This window comes from Nothoprocta perdicaria, unplaced genomic scaffold, assembly GCF_003342845.1.
Source record: "Nothoprocta perdicaria isolate Ctin4 unplaced genomic scaffold, notPer1 scaffold_25, whole genome shotgun sequence".
Lineage (NCBI taxonomy): Eukaryota > Metazoa > Chordata > Aves > Tinamiformes > Tinamidae > Nothoprocta > Nothoprocta perdicaria.
The window spans coordinates 4,672,726-4,693,279 of record NW_020455477.1 but is presented as its reverse complement, the minus strand read 5'-3'; the positions used below and the strand labels follow the sequence as shown (position 1 = coordinate 4,693,279).

The window sequence follows — 20,554 nt, the reverse complement described above, 5'->3', positions numbered from 1 at the left end:
GGGAAAAAAAAAAAAAAGACCAGTTATCCCCAAGAAGCAGCCAGAAGCAGCCATAAATAACAATCTGTGCAAATAGAGAAACATCTGTAAATCTACAAAATTCCATATAATCATGTATTTAGTTTTGGTTATGTTGGACTCATAACCATGACAGTAAATTGGTTCCTGAAATACCCAGTCAAAGAAAATGGAAGATAATCACAGGTTTTATTTTAAAGGCTCAATTAAATGCTTGAAGAACTCAAGGCTCATGAATTCTGTTAGGATTTCCAAGGAGGGAAGGGGGGTCATTTTAAGAGAAATGCATTTTTCTACTACACTTTTTTCTCCTCTACTCACTATGATTCTTTTCCCTCCATTTCTCTTTCTTCCTCTTCCCCAAAACTGCTTTTTTATTTGGAAAAGATGTGTTGATAATTCTTGGTGAATGTTGAGATGAGGTCTGTGAAACACTCAAAAGAAGGTAGTGTAGGTTTGCTAGACTTGCATACCACAGATTTTTTCTAACAATAAAACCATCGTGTATGAATTCTCTTTGCACTTCATCAGTATCCAGAGCATACTTAGAGACATACCAGGTACTACATAGTTTATGAACTGAGGACTAATACACTGAACAGTTTTTTTATGGCATTTCAAATTCTAAAAGAATAACCATTAGCTCTTTAAAGGCTTGGTAACAAATATCCAGTTGTCTCCAGTGGACAAAAAGTTACGTCCTCAAAAATAGCAACAACCTCAAACAGGTTTTTTTTTTTTTTTGGTAACTATTCTTGCCAAAGAATTGCAGAATCAAACACTGAATTCATTTTCTCCAGGCCTTCCAAATATGTAGTATATTTTCATGTAACAAAAGTTGAAAAGACCTTTTACCCACCTCTGCTACATATTAGGGATATCATCTAAGATATCTTCCCATTGTGTAAAGTCGCTCTTTCCATTCCACAGTTCTGCAGAAGTCACAAAGAAATATTAAAAAGATATTTATAGAGACATAACCTTGCAGGAATCAGTGTTTATAGGATTCAACAGAAAGAGCTTCACAGCCCCAGGAGCAGTGTCTGAACGCCAGTGTCTGATGTGGCAGCACAGGAACAGGGCTCAGCTGTACGTGGTTTGGATGCGTTTCCCCACTGAAGTGGTACCACTGATAGAAGTAGATCATGCAGCCCCCAAAGGTGCCATCTCTGCCTGTCCTCACACAAATGCTGTTACATTCACTGTCATCCTGATCAAGTTTCTCAGGAGAATATTCACATACAGCATTATCAATGGCACTGCTAGTGTCTGTACACCTACAAACACCCATTGCAGTATTAGTCTAGGGACAGATACTGCATTTAGACTAAAAACGAAGCTATCTCTATGTTTTCATATTAACATCTTTCCTTTTGAATGTCAAAAATCAATAAAAATGATTTGTTTTTCTGTTCCAGGCCTATTCTATCTGAGAAAAATGAACTGCTCATTCAGTTTTTGTCAGATTTAAGTTTAACAGCTGATGGTTTTATTGGCCATTACAAATTCAGACCAAAGAAGTTACCCACAACCACAGTTCCACCTACAACAACAGCTCCAGCTACATCAAGTAAGTCTGACTGCCTTTATTTCATATGTCATAAAAATAAATTAGTCCAGGGCAGTGAAAGGAGGATACAGAAGAATATAACATAAAGTGAATTTAAAAAATATATAGGTTGCAGTTTGTTAGTATTCCAAATGTTGAGGAAATAAATGAAAGTTAATGTACTAAAGGTAGAAGCTACTTAACATGATTAAAAGAAAAACAAACAAACAAACAAACAAACAAAAAAGAAAACTCTCCAGGCTGGAGTTCACTATAGCAGTAACTGGTAGGGAAGGCAAAGAAAGCTGCTATTTGACTGTAGCCAAAAGAATTTTGCTACCTCTGCTCATTTTCTGGCAGTTAGTTGACTAGCAAACATCTTTTCTGCAAAATTCCAATATATAAAACCACTAGAACAAAGATGGAGCTAAGAACTGTGAAAATAAATTAAAAAAAATAAAGAAGGTGATAACAGGAATGGGGAGGACAGAAGGGAAGGCAGAATTTGTCAGTCTTTGTTGTTTATCCCTTGCAATACTAGATCTAGTTAAGCTACATATCAGGTGTGTAATGTGGGTTTTTTTTTTTTTTAAACATACTGCTTAGCTAGATATTTCAACAGATGTCATTTCAACTTTGTTTTGATTTTTGCTCTTCAAACCTACAAAGCTTTGAAACCTACGGTTGCTCTGTGCCAGCAAAAGTGTAGGAGGAGCGGGACACTTGAAAGCAATTACTGCTCAAGCAACTTCGGTAAGAGCAGCGAAGTTTATTTCTTTTTAATTAGTCTCTCGAGACTGCATGTTTAGACTCATAGTAATTTTAACAAATGTAGTTTTAAGTTAACATATAGCCAGTATTTTTATATCTTACATGCAGATCTGACATGAGTATCTGTATATCACTCAGTACATTCTTGGAGAACATAGATATTGCATGCACGTCTAAGGCAAACATACTTTCTCAATCTAAAAGACCAATGACTAAACAAAGTATATGCATATATTTGCATATTCATAAGCATATATGTTTTTAAAATGTATTAAATGTCTTTTCTTCTAGTCATAACTGGAACTGTAATTACCACAATGACCAGGGCTGGCAGTCTACATGCAACGATATCGATCATTAACGTGTATAAGGAAGGAAATTTAGCAATTCAGCAAGCAGGCAAGAGTATGAGTGCCAAGATTACAGTTGTATGTAAGCAGTGTCCTCTGATCAGAAGAGGTAAGTACACAAAAATATCAGCCCTGCCTCTTTGTAAAAGAGAACAGTTTTGAAAACTACTTTTAGAAATATATCCATTAAAAAATTAAAACAAAAAAATCAGTAATATTGCTGTAATTGATTCTATAATCAACTACTAATGTTATCATTTACTTTAAGATAAAAAAAAAAGTTACCCAGATTCATATTGCTTTTCTAAGGTTTATCTCTATAGGATTAGACTCACTTAAATCTACTGAGTTTGAAAGACATTTTGTAAAATTCACATGATACAAAGTCAGGTTCTCAAATGAGGCACAGATTTTGTTTGTACATGTGTGTACTTCGGAGCTAGTTTTTATGCATAGTTATTTAGAAAGGAAAAGCACGAGCATGCTAAGCCTAAAAGAAAACTGTGCCACCACAAATGACAAAAATCAATACATTTTCCTGCTGCTTCTATTCCATATACATACATTTACATCTCTACTTAGAAATACTACTCACTTTATATGTGCTAACAGCTAATACTTGTACAGCTATTTCAGTATTATACAGAATAGATCAACCAAGATAATTTCCAAGTAAGAAAAAAGAGATTAGGTGTCATAGATTTAGCTAGGTAAAAAAAAAAAGGCACTTCCCAGTTCTGTGTCTCCCAACTAAACAATAGGAAGAACAAGAACAAAAACAGATCCACAGCAGAGAGCAGACAAGATAATTTAACAAGCATATGAAGATATGTAACATGCAGGACACCACTGGTATTTAAGCATACAAATTCAAAGGGGGCACTATCGAAGTGAAAAGTCTTTGTCAGAAACGTTTTTGTTTTACCATTAGCTCTCTGGAAACGAGACATCTCTCTGGCAGACATAACATCCTTGCTGGAAGACACTATCACCTTCTAGGCAGGCTGCTGGCTCCAAAGCTCTTTCTCTTCCTAAATCTCCTTGATTTATTTAATCACCATTACTTACCATCTAAACTTTCTGCCTTTTTTCCCCCTCACTCCCCTACAAAACCACCTCTTTGTGCCTGATGCCTTGCAATCCCCTAATTTAAAAGGCCTGATGCCTTTTAAACCCTAAAATTTTGCTTTTCAATTGCTTGAATAGCTAACCACAGGTTAAGGTCCACCTCCCATCAGCCGCTTTCCTGATGGCCTCTCAGTGTCTGAAGCAGCTTGTCCACTTGTGTCACTGCCATCCTTGCTCACTGCCCCCAGTCCCCCACATAAACCTGGTGCCTCTTTGCACCTTACCTTGCTAGTTGCTCTTTTCTTTGGGGAAAGGAAATTGAATGAACATATCAAGTGCATTATTCTATCATCTGAGAACATGAGAAAACATGACATGTTCCTCTCTAGGCATTAATCAATTCATCTGGTGCTTATTCCGTACTTGCAATGTTTTTCAGGCTCATTTGACAGTCAATATTTACTAATATCTACTACTCATTTAACTATATAATACATATATAGCTGTACAGATACTTAATATCTGCTCACATGAAGTACATAAATGTACCTTATTTTAAATAGAATGGTAAAAGTAGATAAAGGATGTAAATGTGTTAGGTAGGAAGGAGCGGATGTAAAAAGGAAACAGAGTACGAATTAATAAAGACCATAGAAATAGTACTTACCAAATCCACTAAGGACTTGTGTTTTGTAATGTCATACTCTCCTTTGTAGGTTTAAACTATATCATCATGGGCCAGGTAGAAGAAGATGGTAGAGGCAAAGTCCTGCCCAACAGCTTTGTCATGAGTTTCAAGACTAAGAACCAAAAGATCCTCAATGCCTTGAAAAACAAAACATGTTAAAACTACGCTCTGCTGCTGCCTTCTATCACCTCTGTTGAAAAATAATTTTCACTTATAAGTCATGAAAATACATTTGACTGTAAAGATGACTAAGACCATGATCACCCATCCACCTCGGTATAGCCGGCCACAAAGTGCTTCCATTGGATACAGCTATCATGAGAACAGACCCTGAGTGAAGATTTGCAGACATTGGATATGAAATACACCCAATTCCAATTACTTGGAAGCTATTAATTTATAATTGTCCAATTTTTTTAAGGAGTAATGTGAGTAAAATAAGTATGTAAAATAAGAATTTTAAGTGCAATATTTATATAACTCATTTTAACTTAGCTTTTTCTTTGGAAGTTGTTTTATTATATGGATTCCAGCATTATTATCTGTGCTTAATAAAATATTTTAAGATTAAATCATATACCAACTAGTTATTCATTATGTATGAAGTGGGGCAGGCTAAACATAGAAACTCAGTTTTGATCATTTATATGCTTTTGATGCTATGGATCTTGCCTGCTGTGATTGACACTACACTTCCTTACTGATTAAAGGCCTAATTTTACTTCTATTGAAGTCAGTGAATCATTGATGTGAACAGGAGCTGGATTTACTCTTCAAAGAATCGACTCAAGTGTACTGTAACAAGCTTTTCTCTGTATCCTAGTTAGAAAGTATCATTATTAAGTTCTCTACAGAACTAAGAAAAACATACAAATTAATTCAGTGGCAATAAAGTACACATGCATATGGGTTTTTTTGTTTCTACTATTTAAAAAAAGGAAAAAAAGAGCAATACTCTTGAAGCAACATATGAATAGCATATCTGGCTAATTTATTTCATTCATATGCATGGATATTCAAGAAAATAGGCCTTTTGAGGAAGGAATAGACTGCAGGCAGTTAGAAATAACATTACATTATTTAGAGATCTTTGCAAGCCTGCCTATTGTACCCAGTCATATATTATTTTGAATTATTCATGTATTATTCTGTATTGAAAGGCACTAACCAAAGATGGAAGAACAGGAGCAGATTTTATGCCGCAGTAGCGCCCTGCGTCACACAGAGAACATGCCCAGCTTCGCAGAGGAGCTGCAGGGCAGGGGCTGAGCGCCCGCAGCCAGCGCTGCACCTAGAGCCCACGTTACCTTGTTCAGAGCCTGTCCAGCTACCGCTGCCCAGCACTGCATCTCGTGCCCTTTCAGTGAGAAAGTGTGCAGTTTCAACTGCACCTCATGCCATTTCAATGGATTCATTATTCCATAAGGGAGTAAAACAAACAAAGACACAAAAACATATGACCAACTATCTTCCTTAAGCCTACATAAATTATTTTCAATATCGTATCTGAGAGTATATTTCTAATATGACTAATATTTAACGCAACTATATTTTTTGAAAGAGCTTTTATTTGTTTCCTGTCTTGGGAATACAGAACATATACAGCACACAGGTTTTATGTTGGTGTAGCATTCAAACCTGTCAAATGCAAAAAAAAAAAAAAAAAAAAAAAAACCAAGAAAACCCCAATGATCCTCTTTGTTTTGAATTGGTTAGACTCTTATTTACAGGAAAACACAACAGACTATTCAGAATGTATCTACAACTATAGGACTTCTGGAAGCATAATATTAAACCCTAGCTTAGATAGGCATAATTTCATAGTACAGAAAATATATTACCTTTACAAGAAATGTTTTGTAAGAATTCCTTCAAAAAAGTGAACATTCATTTAAGCCTCCACCCTCTGTCCATCTCCCCAAAACCTACTGTAGTCCAAGACCATGATGGCTGCCTGCGCCTTCTGGACATAAGAGCATTTTAGAAGAATATCACCTTCATAGTAATGCCAGGTCAGTGCTTTAACTCTCATAAATATAATTATCTTGTAATTAAAAATACAGGAATATCACATTTTTCAATAACAATTGCTCAACTTGAACTATATATAAGCATATAAAGCTATATAGGACCCTCTAGCACAGAAAATCCACAAAGCCCTTTACTGTCCATTGTAAGCAAAGTTAAATCATGTGTTTTCACAACAGTCCTGATTTAAAAAAAAAACAGTATTAAAGGAAGAAAAACAAAAAACAAGTTTAAAAATCTGACATGTAAAATCTGGCTATAGCAAAACACAATGCATTTTTGACAGGAAAAAGTGTACAGTATTTCAGAGAGGAATTGTTCAGCATTGCAAACAGCAGCACTCATGCACTCCACCTCATTTCGTTAAAACACAGGTTTTCATATAACTCATCATCCAGATTAAAAAAAAATATATATATAGAACATATTGAAAGATCACAGGTTAGTTTTAAAATTCTGTTCCCAATCCTAACCTGCACAGTAGAACATACTTCAGAGGCACCACTGAATAATCCAAGCAGGAATTGATTGTCTTATATGTTAAACATGAATATTCTAGAAATGATTTCAACTTCTCCATGAATGCATGAATGATTTCAACTTCTGCATGAATGTCTTGATGATTTAGTTTTCTCTATGCTATAAATGTTAGCATACAGTCAACATAATATACAAAACCTGGCACTAGAACTGCCTCTTTCAGAGCAAAACAGTCTGGAACTGCTCTGTAACCTACAGTCAAAAGTAATTTCCAACTTTTTTGGAAATTTTCTGTTATACTATTCTACCCAACTTTTCTATTAAAAATAAATGCAGTTTGAATTTTTGTTTAAAAAGCTTCTTCTCCCACAACTTGAAAAACAAGTATCAAAAAGGAACAAACAGCAAAAATAGAAGAAATAATCATATTGTGCTAGTTACGAAGCTCTGACACCTAACAGCCACAGTTCGAAGAACATCAAAAAAATCTTATATACAAATTTTACATATACAATAAGTTTAAGAGCTTTAAGAAAACTACTATTACTGTTTTTGCATTTTTTCCCCACAATTTCTGCATCTAGGTGCAGCTCATGCAAATGCATTTTCAAGTTCAATATTGTGCAATACTAGGAGACTTTTCTATTTGGTCTGGCAACTGAATGAGGGCAATACTTCCAATGACAGGTATCAAAAAATGCACACCTTTCATTTGAAAAATTTGCTCTTAATTTCTTGGGTAAAACATGGCATATTTAGAAGTTCTAAAGCCAAGCAGGTCTCTCATCTCATTTCGGAACTTTGATAGGTCTTGCCGCAGTTCATTCAGGTTTTCCACAGTCGCCTGATCTGTACTTTGCATCTTCTGTCTCATGGAAGTCAAATAACGATGGACTAAGCAACACATCACCTTTTGATAATTCTCATCTCTCTTTTGCTTCAGATTTCTCCATTCCTTTAAACAATAGTAAACACTTGTTATGCAAAAGTGACTTTTTAGAGCCCCAAGACTGCAAAATTATAAACTAAAACAAATTAAAGAAAAACAGCAATTGCATATTTACATCTGGACTTGTGCAAGTGTACAATGCATTTAAATTGTCAGCCAAATTTACATAAAATGATAATCTACTGTTTCAGGAAAAAAGTTTTAATCTACCAGGCTTGATAAATAACTGTATGAACAATTAAGACTTCTATAACCTCCAATGTTCATTTATAGGTGTATATTCTATGAGGTCTTTGAATACAGTTTTTTAAAAATCTATTTTTGTCCGCAAGGAGATGCAAAATTAGTATGCGTAATTACAGGGTACAATGAAAGTGTTTGTTCAGGAAAAATAATCCCTCCCCTCCAAGATGAGAGGTTCCAGTATTCCTCGCTGGTTATTTACTTCAACAACTCTGTAATAAGCTTAAAACCAATTACCTTCCCCAAAGCATACACTAACCTCATCGTTTTTTGAGATTAGCACATACTTCCTTGAAGGTTCAAAACTGTCTTCATAAGTCCAAGTATGTTTCCAACCTCCTGCTAGAGCAGGAGACTTACTGAAATTCCACCAAACTGGAGGTTAATACAATCTCAAAACACAATTAGGTAAAATTTCTTTTTAAAAATTTATTTATTTATATTTCGGATGCAACACATTATCCAAGAGTTTCTATTTTACTTTAGCATATGCTCACCATGTGACAGGCACCTTCATGCAGCAACTTACTGATTCACTTCCCAGTTGCAGAGTCTCCAGCTTTCCAGATTGTTTCTTACCTTTAGGCTGTTCTGACGTTTCACTTTGCCACTTGAGGTATGAGAGCAGATCCATTTACTGAGGCTGTTGAAAAGATAGCAAATAGTCTTCGGAGAGGGGATGACATTGAAAGGTGGGGGCAGAGTGCATTTGTCATCAAAGTAACTAAGCCAAAGTTTAGCACGAGCAAACTTCCACTCCTTGTCTTCGTGGTTCTGAAATATCAAAAACATTAACAGAGATCAGAAGCAAAGTTATGAAGAGCATTAAAATACTGAAAGCCTATATCAGTAAGTTGAATTTCCTCATAACTTAAAAACAGTTTGTTAAATTTGATTATATGTAATTTTAACATTTTAATACATAAAATTATTAAATAATCATCATACACATAAATATTCAATTCATTCTGTTATCCAGCTTGAATCTAAAATTCATTTATTTGGGTAGTAAGTCAAGTAGCTGAAGGAAGCCATTGGGGTAGATATCAAATAACTAATGTTTAAAAGTACCACACTGTCAAAAATAGCATTTTGACTTCAACAGCTGCTGTATCCAGAAAGTCTTCAATTCCCAGAAGGCCAAAGTCATGCACATTTTTCATGCAAAATTTCTGCAGTTATTTTCAGTTATTTTTATTTCAATGCAATAAGAAATACAACATTTACGCATCAAGGATGAGAACTGTGAACAGAGTCAGAACTCACCGATAAATGTCTATCAGACATTAGCTCACAGGATTAATCTGCACATTGTAATAGGTAAATTGTACAACATCAAGTTACTGCTAGAATTTACTTATGATTAGTTGGAAACCACTTACTGCAATTAGTTGAAAACTTTTATGAAGCATTGCCACCAGGAGTTTAGTTAATACTATCACAACCACCACGTTGTAGGTACCAACAATAACAGCACCCACGAAAGACTGCAATTCTTCACCATAGCTAAAGCGTGTGACAAAGATTGCTACATGTGCCAGGGAAAATATATACCAGAACAGAGCAAAGCATGTGCCAATAAACCTATAAAAGAAGAAAAAAAGCCCTTGTTAGGTAAAATAAACTTCATATGTGAACTTAACATGAAACCAATTTCAGTGAAACTGAATAAAATTTAAGGGCCAGAACAATATGGATGTTTCAAAGATACCAAACTCACGAATGGAACGTGTCGTTGCTCTGTTGTTCACAGAAAATTCCTGCACAGTCTTTTTCTTCATTTACAGTAAATCCTTTATCATAAAGTTGTGTCAATCCAATTGTGAATGAGAACAAAACAAGAAGAAACATGCCCAGAAATTTTCCAAAATCCTGAAGCATCTGCCCCATCGAGATCTGTGAAATAAATTTATCCCCAGTATGAGTAAAAAAAAGTTATTGTTCTTGTTCAGCCTCTTAACATGCCCCTCTCCAAGTCTATTCATTTTTGTTTGTAAGTATTGCTTTAAAGTTTAAGATGCTAGGACACACATATTGGGAGGTGTCCCACAATATTGGGAGGTGTCTTTATAGCACACACTATGTTTTTCAGTGATACTTCCCAACCTGTTTAATTTAGGAATTTTAATGTAAACTGATTTTCAATAAATCGTAACTGGTATGTGCAAATTTTTCTGCATCATACTTTATTACAAGAGGTAATTAGGAGCTTCCAAATCAATAGGTAAAAACAATATATTAATATGCCTTTTAACACAAACACCATCACAGAAAGCTCGGAGAGCACTTCACTTGGACACTGAAATAAGGCATTTGTACCATAATTATGATCATAATGTAAATCCTGTTCTCACATGAATCATATCATGCACCAAACAGCAGTCTGGAACAGAATCACTGGTCAGCTCTGCAAGGACAATTTCCTGGGAGATGAAGCCCCAGCTCCTGCTCCCCTGGGACATCCAGCCCTGCTGCAGGGCCTGTCCTTGATCAGGGGAAGGCTCCAAAGAGCATCAGCAGCTGCAGGCAGAGCACATGTCTGTCCCATCGAGGTATTTCCTAACCTCTAGCCTTCTAGAAAACTAAACATTCCCTGCTCCCAAACCAGAGAGACACAAGCAGTTAAAGGATATGCACCAGAAATGCAAACCTCCCAAGGTTAATTTGTTTGGAATACTGTGCAATAACACAGCCCAGGTACCAGCTGTTTTCTTCATACAGTCACAGTACTTGCTTCTATTTTGAATTTCAAAGCACTTGAAAGTGGATGAGTCAGTCAAACCAAATCTAGGGCAACACCATTCTACCTTCTGTTAATAAAACAATTTTAAAAAGTGATACCTGACTTAAAAAGATGTATTAAAATAAGTTTTATTAGTCAGTAAAATAAGTGAATGCTTAAAAATAGCAGCTAGGAGCCAGGGAAGGCAGTAGGTGCCTGCCCCCACCCTCCTGGGTTGCCATGCCATATTTGATTACCACCATTTGAACTTTGTGACCTACTTTCTGAAAATACTGTAAGAATTGTTGCACAAGCTGTACTGGCCAACAGTAATAACATAAGCTTCAGTGTGCCCCTGAATGGGGTGACTGTTGACTGTTTTTATTTACTTGGAAAATTTCATAACACAGCCTCCTAATAAAAAAAATACTGTGAAAGATCTAGTACATAAATAAATAGCACATTAAACAGTGAACCTCTTTAGAATATGCAGGGGACTTTAATGTTCAATTTGTAGGAAAAGCCTAGTGCAACATCAAGTTTTTTTTTTTTTTTTTCCTAAGCATGCAAGTAAGATTACAGCTTTCCTATAGCTACGTAGTGACAGCTAGTGAAAAGAAAGGAGCAAGAAGAGGAGAAAAAAACCCAGGCATTTTCCAGTTAAATTAGCTATAGAAAACCTAAGAATATTCTATTTAAAGCGTCTTTTTGCATGATCTGAGTAACTAAGTAATTCCCTTTATTTTATAATAGAAAGACTATGTCATATTTAACAAAAATGTTACAAACAATTATTATTTGTAAAATAAAATTAAGTATTCTAAATTATTTTAATGAGTTGAACCTTCAAGATGGAAGTTCTCAGCTATTCCCTGAAGCAAGTCCTGGTGATCTGAGCCAAAACTATTTACTCCAAAACCTCGTTTAATATAACTTTAGTTGCAGAGGTTGGGTGAAAAATACACTGCTCTCAGAAAAAAATATCTGTTCTACCTTTGTGATGGGTAACTACGACGTTCCTTGCAAGATCCTTTCAAATTGCCAACCTTGAGAGAGGCTCTTAAAACCACTTCTGTTCAGTGGAAGACACAGTATTGAACTGCCCTATGAGATAAGCTCCACCAGCATCACCACTGACTCCTCCATTCAGCCCACATACCTTCGCACTCATCACGCACCTGTAATCCTAACAGTGATGTTGCCAGCCAACTAGATTAACTAAATACTATCGCTATCAGATAAAGGAAAAAAAAATAAAAACCAAAACACAAACAGAAAAACACACAACACCTGCAGACACATCTGTAGTCTAAATACTAAGCTATAAACACACAACCTCAGATGAAAACAAAAGGAATGGATGAATATTTAGGGACAAAAATAAAGCAAAACCAGAAAACTCCTTGTAAAAAAATGTGAACTGACACGTCTTCCATTCTTTATCTTACCTTTCTCCTCCTAAATCAGCATATTTTATAGGAAACATCTATGCAGTATTATTTCTAATGTCTACTTTTGATTTCTATCTTTTTCTGTAGGTATTATGAATAAGACTTTGGATTGCAAATTAAGATCAAATTTAATATTTTAACAATATTCACCTGGAGTGGTCCCAAAATAGAGCTTGTTGTATACATGAAGAAGAGCCGTAGATAACTAAGAACATTAGCAAAAGCAAAGAGACCTTCTGCCACGAGGGTAGGGTGGAATGCATCCCAGTCCTTCCTTTCAGCATAATCATGGAACTGGAATTTAAAAAAGGTGAAATCACGTTATAAATACCTAAGTGCACTTATGGATCCTTTCCCATGCCTTCCTCCAGAAGGGGTAAGAGCACAGAACTTTAACACAAGTGATTTACAGATAAAGAAAGCACTAGTGTTTCTTGCTGCTCTTCTTGCAACAGCCTCAATGTTTTTAATGTGGAAGTAAGATGCTAAATGGGCATTTTTACTTGGTTTTCTACAGAACCATAAAGAATAAATTTTTTCTTATGTAAAACTGAAAAAAAAAGTAATCATTCTTAAATAGGACAAAAACCTTTCACCTTCAAAAGGACAATGACTTAAATCAGCAGGAAAAGGCTCTTATCACAGCAAAGGAATTACCACTACAGGCATTCAGACTCCAAAGCACAAGGCTGGGAAAGCAGCCCAGCCCAGCAGCCACTCTCTCCTTTTTCCAGGAAATGGAGCTTTCCTTTCCAAATATTACCAGCCTCTCCATCGCTAATATGAGGACAGAAGAAGTGAGTCAAATACCATGTTTGGAAGAACTGAACTAGTTTTCTTTCCCGCCCTGCTGTCAGACAGTTACCAATTCACAGTTTGCAATACCAAATGATGCTGCTACTACACTGGCCTGGATTTTTACCAAAATACTCATCTTCAGATCTGGCAGCATGCCATATGTTGCATCATTAATGACCCAAGTAAGAGAAAGGAAAGGATAATTCTGAAAAAATTATCTTCAAATACATACGTTTTTTCACTGGGAAAAATACAATATTCTTCTGTGGTCTTGCAATTAACTCTCCTTACTACACAAAACTGTGGCTGCACGTGAAAAGCTATCAAAAGCTTAAAATAATTTTTTGTAACAAGCATATGTTAGGCAATCTAAATACCGAGGTTATCTCTATACCGTTTTGATCATGCAGAATAGGGCTGCTGAAATGTCAAATCAGACGAGCTTCTTTGGGAGCTTTCCCTAAGTGCAAACCAAGTCATCTAGAAGGGATGGGAGAGGGCAGTAACTCTGAGGGCCCTGACTACATGGAGCTGCCCTGGTCCTGCTGTATCTAGGACTTGAAAACGAAGCTGACAAGTGCAAGCAGGAGTTAGAAAATATCCCAGGGCAGCTCCACGTAGTGAGAGCTCCCAGAATTACTGCCCTCTTCCTTATCTTCCAAATGGTTTGGTTTGCAGCTGGGAAAAGCTCCCAATGCAGCTCAAACTCCTGCCTACCCAGTACGGGACCAGGGAACTACACAGCAACATGTACACGGGACACAGGTCAAACGCCCAAGTTGTATCCACATTGTAAACTACTACTAACACAATGTGCTTCCCTATAACATACTGCACCTAAAATGTCTTAACATATCTTGCAGAAACCTACTAAAACTATAGTTACAGGAAAAAAAATTGCTAGCTCATCAAATGCATATATTTCCTATCAAAGCAAAACAGAGGTACCAAATCAAATTGTAATCCTTCCAGCATTGTCTCTTCCTCAATTATAACCTCCATTTTCTGTTAAAAGGAGATAACTTCTATATTTGCCCAGTCAGTCCCAGAGCTGCTTCAGATTAATTAAAAAGGATGTTCACCTTGTTGTGGGCAACTACTTTGAGAGCAAATGTTGCCAAATACAGGGAATTCATGACAAAACTAAGCTGGTTGCGAGACTCTTCTAAGAAGTCTTCCAAACCATCATACCAGAGTCTCTTAACATCTGACCACACCATTCCTGCAGCAAAAAACAAAAAGGCAGATAGAGAAGTCAACCCATTACATTGAATAGACTTTCTCCTACAATGGAACACTTCTGACTTACTTCTGCAAAAGTTTAAGCAAAGAGAAAGAAATTGAGAATTCTATAACTTTGCTAAAGCAATGCATTAGACTACAAGTATTAGCAATAAAGCAAAAGATGTTTAATCTCTTTAAATATACTTTGCAACAAGGAGCCAATAAAAATGGCATAAGGAAAAATAAACAGGAAAATAACATGGAATCACATAAGTAACAGGAAAATAACATCATAACATTTAGATCTTATCTAAATAAAACAAATACAGACACGTAAAAAGGCCTTATGAATTTCCATTTCATATAAAAGTTCACAAAGAATCTACTCTGCAAAAATTATACCTGTGCTCCCTCTACTGCATCAACCAGAATTAACATGTGTAATTTCAGGTATGGTGATCACAGTCGGTAACTATGACACAAAAATTGAGAAACTAGGCAAAGGAAGGGGAGAAAGAGGAGAGAATCTTGTTCCTAGCAGTATTTTATAACAAGAATGAAGAAAATTCTCAGGTTCTACTTATTAAAACTGAAATTAAAACAAAAGCAGTGTGGGAGTTGATTTATGACTGTAAACAGCATGATTACTCCAATAAACTTGCAACTGAGAAAGAAAAGACAAACAAAAAGTGTACAATGCATGAATGTTTTTAATACATTTTTATCTTTAAATGAAGACTGTAATTAATTGGAAATAAGTAACTTGACTACTAATACTTAGATTCTAGCATAATTCTTTATGTAGGCACATAAATAATTGAGTGTCTGAGATCATTATCTTTTTTATATAGAAACATGAGAACATGGAAGATATTTTTAAAAAACGCTAGCTTGTTGGCAGATGTCTTTTCTCACGTTTGTTGGCCAACGTTGTTTTCATAAAGAACACAACAAAACGACTCAAAATTATTTAAAATACTACATCATAAATAATCTAAAAAAAAATCTAAGGTGGTATGTACATTAATTTTAATCCTAAATTTAGCATGGAGGAAAATCAGTTAACTGTAAGCTCACATTTGTTACAGAACTGTTAATCTGATGAACACATATTTGCTTTCCACTTGTGCTTTTTAAGCCAGTCCTTTCAAATGTCCTTAATCTAGGAAAACATACAGCTTTTACAGTAATTATTATATAAGTGCATCTCACTTGCATCACTCCAAACGCTACCAGTCTCTATGAAATTAAACTTAGTTCCTCCTGTCAGATCCTGTCACATTCTGCCTTCTCTGAAACTTTGCTTTCTTTGATAGCTAGAAACTGTTGTAACACATCACATTCCTTCACGCAAAATGCGTTTTGTTTCTGTAACACTTTCCTCCAAAGTGCAAACTTCGGTTGAGCAACAATTAACACAATGTATTCATAAAGCAGAAATACAAATCATTATTGTCAGATCAATGCCAGAAATTACAATCTACTTTATCCAAATCATACCTACCAATTAGCCATATTATCAGAAGATAGTCTATTCTTTCAAGTGCTGGGCCCATTGTATTCTTCTTATTCTCATTGTAGACCAGGGAGTACAAATTAAGTAGCAAGAGAAACGTGAAATATGAAGCCCCATGAATAATAAATTTCATAAAAGGAGTGTGAATTATTCGACCCACTCGAGACTTAGGGGCTAACAAGTAACACAGCGACAGAACTGGCCAGAAAACACCAACTGTCAAAACAGTTAAAATCTTCTTGCACGTGTGCTTGCGCCGGTAGCCTGCCATCTGTCCAAACCACACGGTGTTAAGAAACTGCTGGCAGTTAGACTGAGCAACAAACTGGGAGAAAGAGAAAAAAACGGAAAGAGATAGAGAAACAACAAGGAAATCAACTACAGGTTTCTTCATAATGATTACTAATCTTTAAAATTCATTTTCATATTATACAAAGTGACTGAAAATGCAGAAATGAGAGTATCTTTAAAGTTTAAATAATTCTGTCCCATCTACTATTTTAATTTCTTTCTAATGCCAGTAGCTAAACACAGAGTACATATACTAGACCTTTAAAAGTTGTCAGGTTGTGGTATATACATAATGTTACACCCAAGACACTTTCATTATCTGTGTCCTGTAATTGTACCTGAAGAATAACATACAATGTTTCACCTGCAAATACTCTCTGTATTACAAGAGTCATAGGGGAGAAGGTAAGTTTATTTCCATTTCTATGTCTAGTGGCAGAATCAGAAATTGAATGAATCACAAGCACAATACAATATGGAAAGCCTATGAAACCACAGAAGACAAACCTCTTTCTGATTATACTTGATTGCAAGTTTTAAGCGACTTAAATTCATCCTCTCTTCCAATAGCCCTCGCTTATCTACATGTTCATCACTAGATGTGTGGTTTAGAATAACTTCCAGCTCCCGTGAATTCCGTGCCTGTGCAAGCAAGTCTTTAGCAAAGGTTTTGCACTGCTGAGCGAGTTCCTCATAATCATTTCTGAAGAACAATAAAAAGAAAAGCAGATAACATACGCTGATAATAAATAGTTAATGAATTAGTCAAAATAGTATGTTCAAAGTAGATTGTGTGTTATGCTAAGGCAAAGGAAAAAAAAATCAAATATTTCAAGTATTCTTAAGGTAACACTGGGTAGTTTTCTCCATATGATATAACAGCTGTGATGCTGAAATAAACCCACATTTAGTTTTACTCTTGCTTCGTTTTGCAGAGAACCAAAATTTAAAAAATAATCACATTGAACTGTCTACACAAAAAATATTTAATAGTTTTGCAAAATACTGATTTTTTTTAAGTATTACTTTAAAATCCCACTTCATGAAAAACTGAGAATACATTCTTTCTAATGAACACACATTACCAGTTAGGTCATTTCATGCAAGTATTTGTGATTTATTCAGTGATTTATTCATTGTGATTTATTCAATTCCTACCTGAATTCAACCTCAACAAGACTTAACTCCTTCAAGTCTGCACTAAGTTCAAAGGCTCGCAGGATTGGATCCTCCTCTGTCAACATTATCAAAGCAGGGCTGGCCAAACATCGATAGATGTCAAGACGAAACCTGCGACAAAAGAAAAAACAGCAAACGAAGCGATTTCTTTTGATTAGCAGTTTCTATTCAGAGCCACTGATAAACCTCACATGAGCAATATTAGAGAATTAAGGCAAGATTTAGTTCATTAATGTCATTTTTTAGCAAGTCTTACCTGGAATGCCGTAGACTATCTTTTTTGTTCTTTGCAGTACAGAGTGTGCATTCACAGCCCACAGCATGAGGTTTGGGTAATGATATATCCTGTTTTAACAGCATGGTGAGAATTTCATAGTTGTTGCGATGAGCAGCTAAAATGACAGGTGCAACATCCATGGTTGTTGAGTACTCTGGATTCTGAATGCGTTCCATTAGTTTCTGCAATAAAATGTATATTTTATGCAATAAAATAAGTACATTTATCTTGACTGTTCAAAATAAAGACACTCAAGATACTGAGACTCCTTTTTTTTTTTTTTTTTTTTTTTTTTTTTTTTTTTTTGTCTTCCTGACTACTTAGGTATCTGCTATCTTTCAGCATTTATAAGGCTACTAGATATAGGCAGTAGAACAAAACAGTGTTCTATCATCTAAGGTAAAGGAAGACATAAAAATATTATCTGATGTCCAAGTTCCTTACAGATGTAGATCTTTTTGTGATGATATTTTAAATAGCACATTTACCCTGAAAACAACATAATCACCCATTCCCTGCTCAAAACCCAAGAAATAAGAACACTCAACTACAATGGTTGGTCTTGAGGATCTTTTTGGTCGGTGATTAAGTAGAATGTCAACAGCTCCCACCACTTCCGAATCAATAGCCACCAAAAGTGCATCTGATGACTAAAGGAAGAAAAAGGGACAAACTTGAAAAGAAAAATTTTTAAAACAGCATAAAGAGTTAATTTAAAGCCAAACTGCAAACTTGTCCCCCTTCTCTCTCTCTCCCCCCTTTTTTTTTGGTTAAGTTCTAAAGAACCTGTGTACTATTACCCTGTGTATAGCCAGGATACAAATACAGGAGGTGATTCCAAGAGCTAGCACAGCTAGCACTGACCTTTTTTTACTATATGAATAGGAGAACAAGAAAACGTAGAAAATATTTGAAGCAATGAAGACGCAAGATATTCAGGAAATCAAGTTCTAAGGGACAGGTTACCAGGCAGGCTATGAAAGGTTTTTAAGATGATGTTGTACAAATCACTCTGTTTAAACAAAGAAATATATCTAATGAGCAAAGCATCAGCTCTGCATTCCCAGTTCTGGGGTAAAGTTAAGAAAGCAGGCTTTCTTCTTGGGCTGTACCCTTCTGAAATTTCTCTTTAATAAAGCTAAGCAGCTTTTCATTTTCCCCATTTCATTTATATATATATTTTTTAAATCAGCTTAAGAAATTCATATTTATACATAAAAAAAAAAGATACAACTTTTATTTTTTATTGCCACTGAAAAGGAGCTCCAAGGAGGGGTTCAGGTACCCAAAAGCATCCTTTTTTTTTTCTCCTCATCTGAAATCATACAACCCAATAAGAGATACTGCTTTCCCTGACAGCCTTTGCTGCCTTGTGCCTGTAACCACAACTCTCCCAGAAGGAGAGCAGAGATGCTGCAGTTTGCCATGCAAGTACTGGTTAAAGAAGCTGTCTCTGCTCAGAACAAGTTCAGCCAAAAGCTGGGCCTTTACTTGAACTGTCCTGAAACAAAGCAAACTTGACAAATGTTTTAGAAGGAAACTGCAATGCAAAAAAGAAAGCTAAAACAAGGGAAACAAAGACTCATGCTGAGCTAAGTAAGCCTAAGTCAAAGCTCCACCACACTTGAGCATTTCTAAACTCAGTATAGGCAAAAATTATTGAATTCAGGTAACCAAAAGGAAACTATTAGAAACCCATATATGATTTACATATAGAAAAATCCATATAGCTGATAAATATGCCAAATAAGTAATATATGCCACATACGCACAGAGCTTCGTACGTTCTGAGAAAACTTATCTAATGGCAAAGACACTGTTGTTTAGAGCGGGGATTTGGACCAGGTGACCTCGTGAGCTCCTCTCCAGCCTGTTATACACAACTCTATGATTGCTTGATAGCTCAAAACAGACTTCAGTATTTTTGACACATTCCAGGTAAATTCTGCTCCACAGGAACACACTGTTACCTTATTTTAAAAACATCCAAGAGGATGTATATTTTTTCTAACTGCACTTCCATTCTAACAGTTCCTAAACTCCAGACCCAGAAACCTCTGTGTTCTAAACATTTTAGTATTAGGATGCTTGACAAGATGCTACTTCTTTTGCTTGAAGATAATGCATACAATTTTCTTGCAACAAGAGTAACACTTAAAATAAGATTCAGAGTTTTGTTAGCATTGTTGAAAAAGTCAAGGTACATTTGCCCTGCTAATAAAACCCAGTAGAAATGCAAGCTGGTGAGAAGACGACATGTTCTTCATTACTAGATGAATATAAGTAATTTTGTCCCTTTGGGACAGATCTTTTCTTTTTTTCCCCTCCAGATTTTGAGAGGTTAACAGAAAGCATAACTAACAAGCACCATCTCTGTGATGCATACCTGGCAGCCATAATCCAAAAGAAGTTGCAGGATGTCCAAGTTTTCGTTCTCAATGGTTATGGTAACTGCATTTCTTCCAAGCACGTCCACACAATTTATGTTCATTTCACCAGAACTGTTTTCCTCCAGAAGTTTCTTAACCATGTAATAATCACCTAAAAAAGGCCATGCATTAACACATACTAGCGTTCCTCGTTACAAGGCAATACAAGCAAATTACTGCTGCCCAAGGCAGCTACTACCAAACAAGGCAATACCGCACGGGGTTCAACAACAGACACGTAAGGCGGGGCGCCTGAGACGCCAATGTGAGCAGCGTTCCCAGGTGAGCTTGCAGGACGGTGCCACGACACGCACCGTGATCCCGCTGTGGGTAGGGGCCGTTAGGGCCCCGCTTGTCTCTCCTGCGCCCTTCCCGCCGGCGCTGCGGCCCGGGGGGCCCGCGGGGCTCCCGCCCGCGGCACCTGCGCGGCTCGCGGGCGCGGCGCTGCACGGCACGGAGGAGCCGGGCCGGCGCTGGCTGCAGACCGGCCGGAAGGTGCCCAGCCAGCCCCGAGGCGCCCCAC

The 20,554-nt window shown here is 36.3% G+C and overlaps 2 protein-coding genes across 3 annotated transcripts in view; one reads left to right on the top strand and one right to left on the bottom strand.

The window, feature by feature from the left end:
* The window catches only part of PCOLCE2 (procollagen C-endopeptidase enhancer 2), a 23,136-nt gene extending 18,504 nt beyond the window's left edge, over window positions 1–4,632 (top strand). The window contains exons 7-10 of the mRNA XM_026040030.1: window positions 1,437–1,588; window positions 2,237–2,320; window positions 2,630–2,797; window positions 4,473–4,632. Coding sequence (XP_025895815.1) covers window positions 1,437–1,588; window positions 2,237–2,320; window positions 2,630–2,797; window positions 4,473–4,603 — 535 coding nt within the window. The 3' untranslated portion in view covers window positions 4,604–4,632. The remainder of the gene's footprint in view (window positions 1–1,436; window positions 1,589–2,236; window positions 2,321–2,629; window positions 2,798–4,472) is intronic.
* A 1,607-nt stretch (window positions 4,633–6,239) lies between these two features.
* On the bottom strand, window positions 6,240–20,362 carry TRPC1 (transient receptor potential cation channel subfamily C member 1). 2 transcript variants are annotated; one of them, XM_026040060.1, is made up of 13 exons: window positions 20,346–20,362; window positions 19,989–20,143; window positions 18,151–18,252; window positions 17,582–17,784; window positions 17,305–17,436; window positions 16,654–16,849; window positions 15,844–16,180; window positions 14,198–14,337; window positions 12,468–12,611; window positions 9,865–10,040; window positions 9,527–9,728; window positions 8,724–8,918; window positions 6,240–7,907 (listed from the first exon to the last, which is right to left on the bottom strand). In XM_026040060.1, the coding sequence occupies exons 2-13, from the start codon at window positions 20,130–20,132 to the stop codon at window positions 7,680–7,682; spliced, it is 2,199 nt and encodes a 732-aa protein (XP_025895845.1). In that variant the 5' UTR covers window positions 20,133–20,143; window positions 20,346–20,362; the 3' UTR covers window positions 6,240–7,679. The 2 variants fall into 2 exon arrangements, with proteins under 2 accessions (XP_025895845.1, XP_025895846.1); XM_026040061.1 differs by lacking the exons at window positions 19,989–20,143; window positions 20,346–20,362 and having other exon boundaries at window positions 18,150–18,197.
* Window positions 20,363–20,554: the final 192 nt, after the last annotated feature.

Excerpts from the sequence above, each read along its gene's own strand:
- TRPC1 (XM_026040060.1), bottom strand. The coding sequence starts at position 20,132 with ATGGTTAAGAAACTTCTGGAGGAAAACAGTTCTGGTGAAATGAACATA. Across the intron at positions 14,338-15,843 it reads TCTGATAATATGGCTAATTG|GAATGGTGTGGTCAGATGTT; the intron begins GTAGGTATGATT and ends TTTTTGCTGCAG. Across the intron at positions 12,612-14,197 it reads AAGTAGTTGCCCACAACAAG|TTCCATGATTATGCTGAAAG; the intron begins GTGAACATCCTT and ends TTTAAATTCCAG.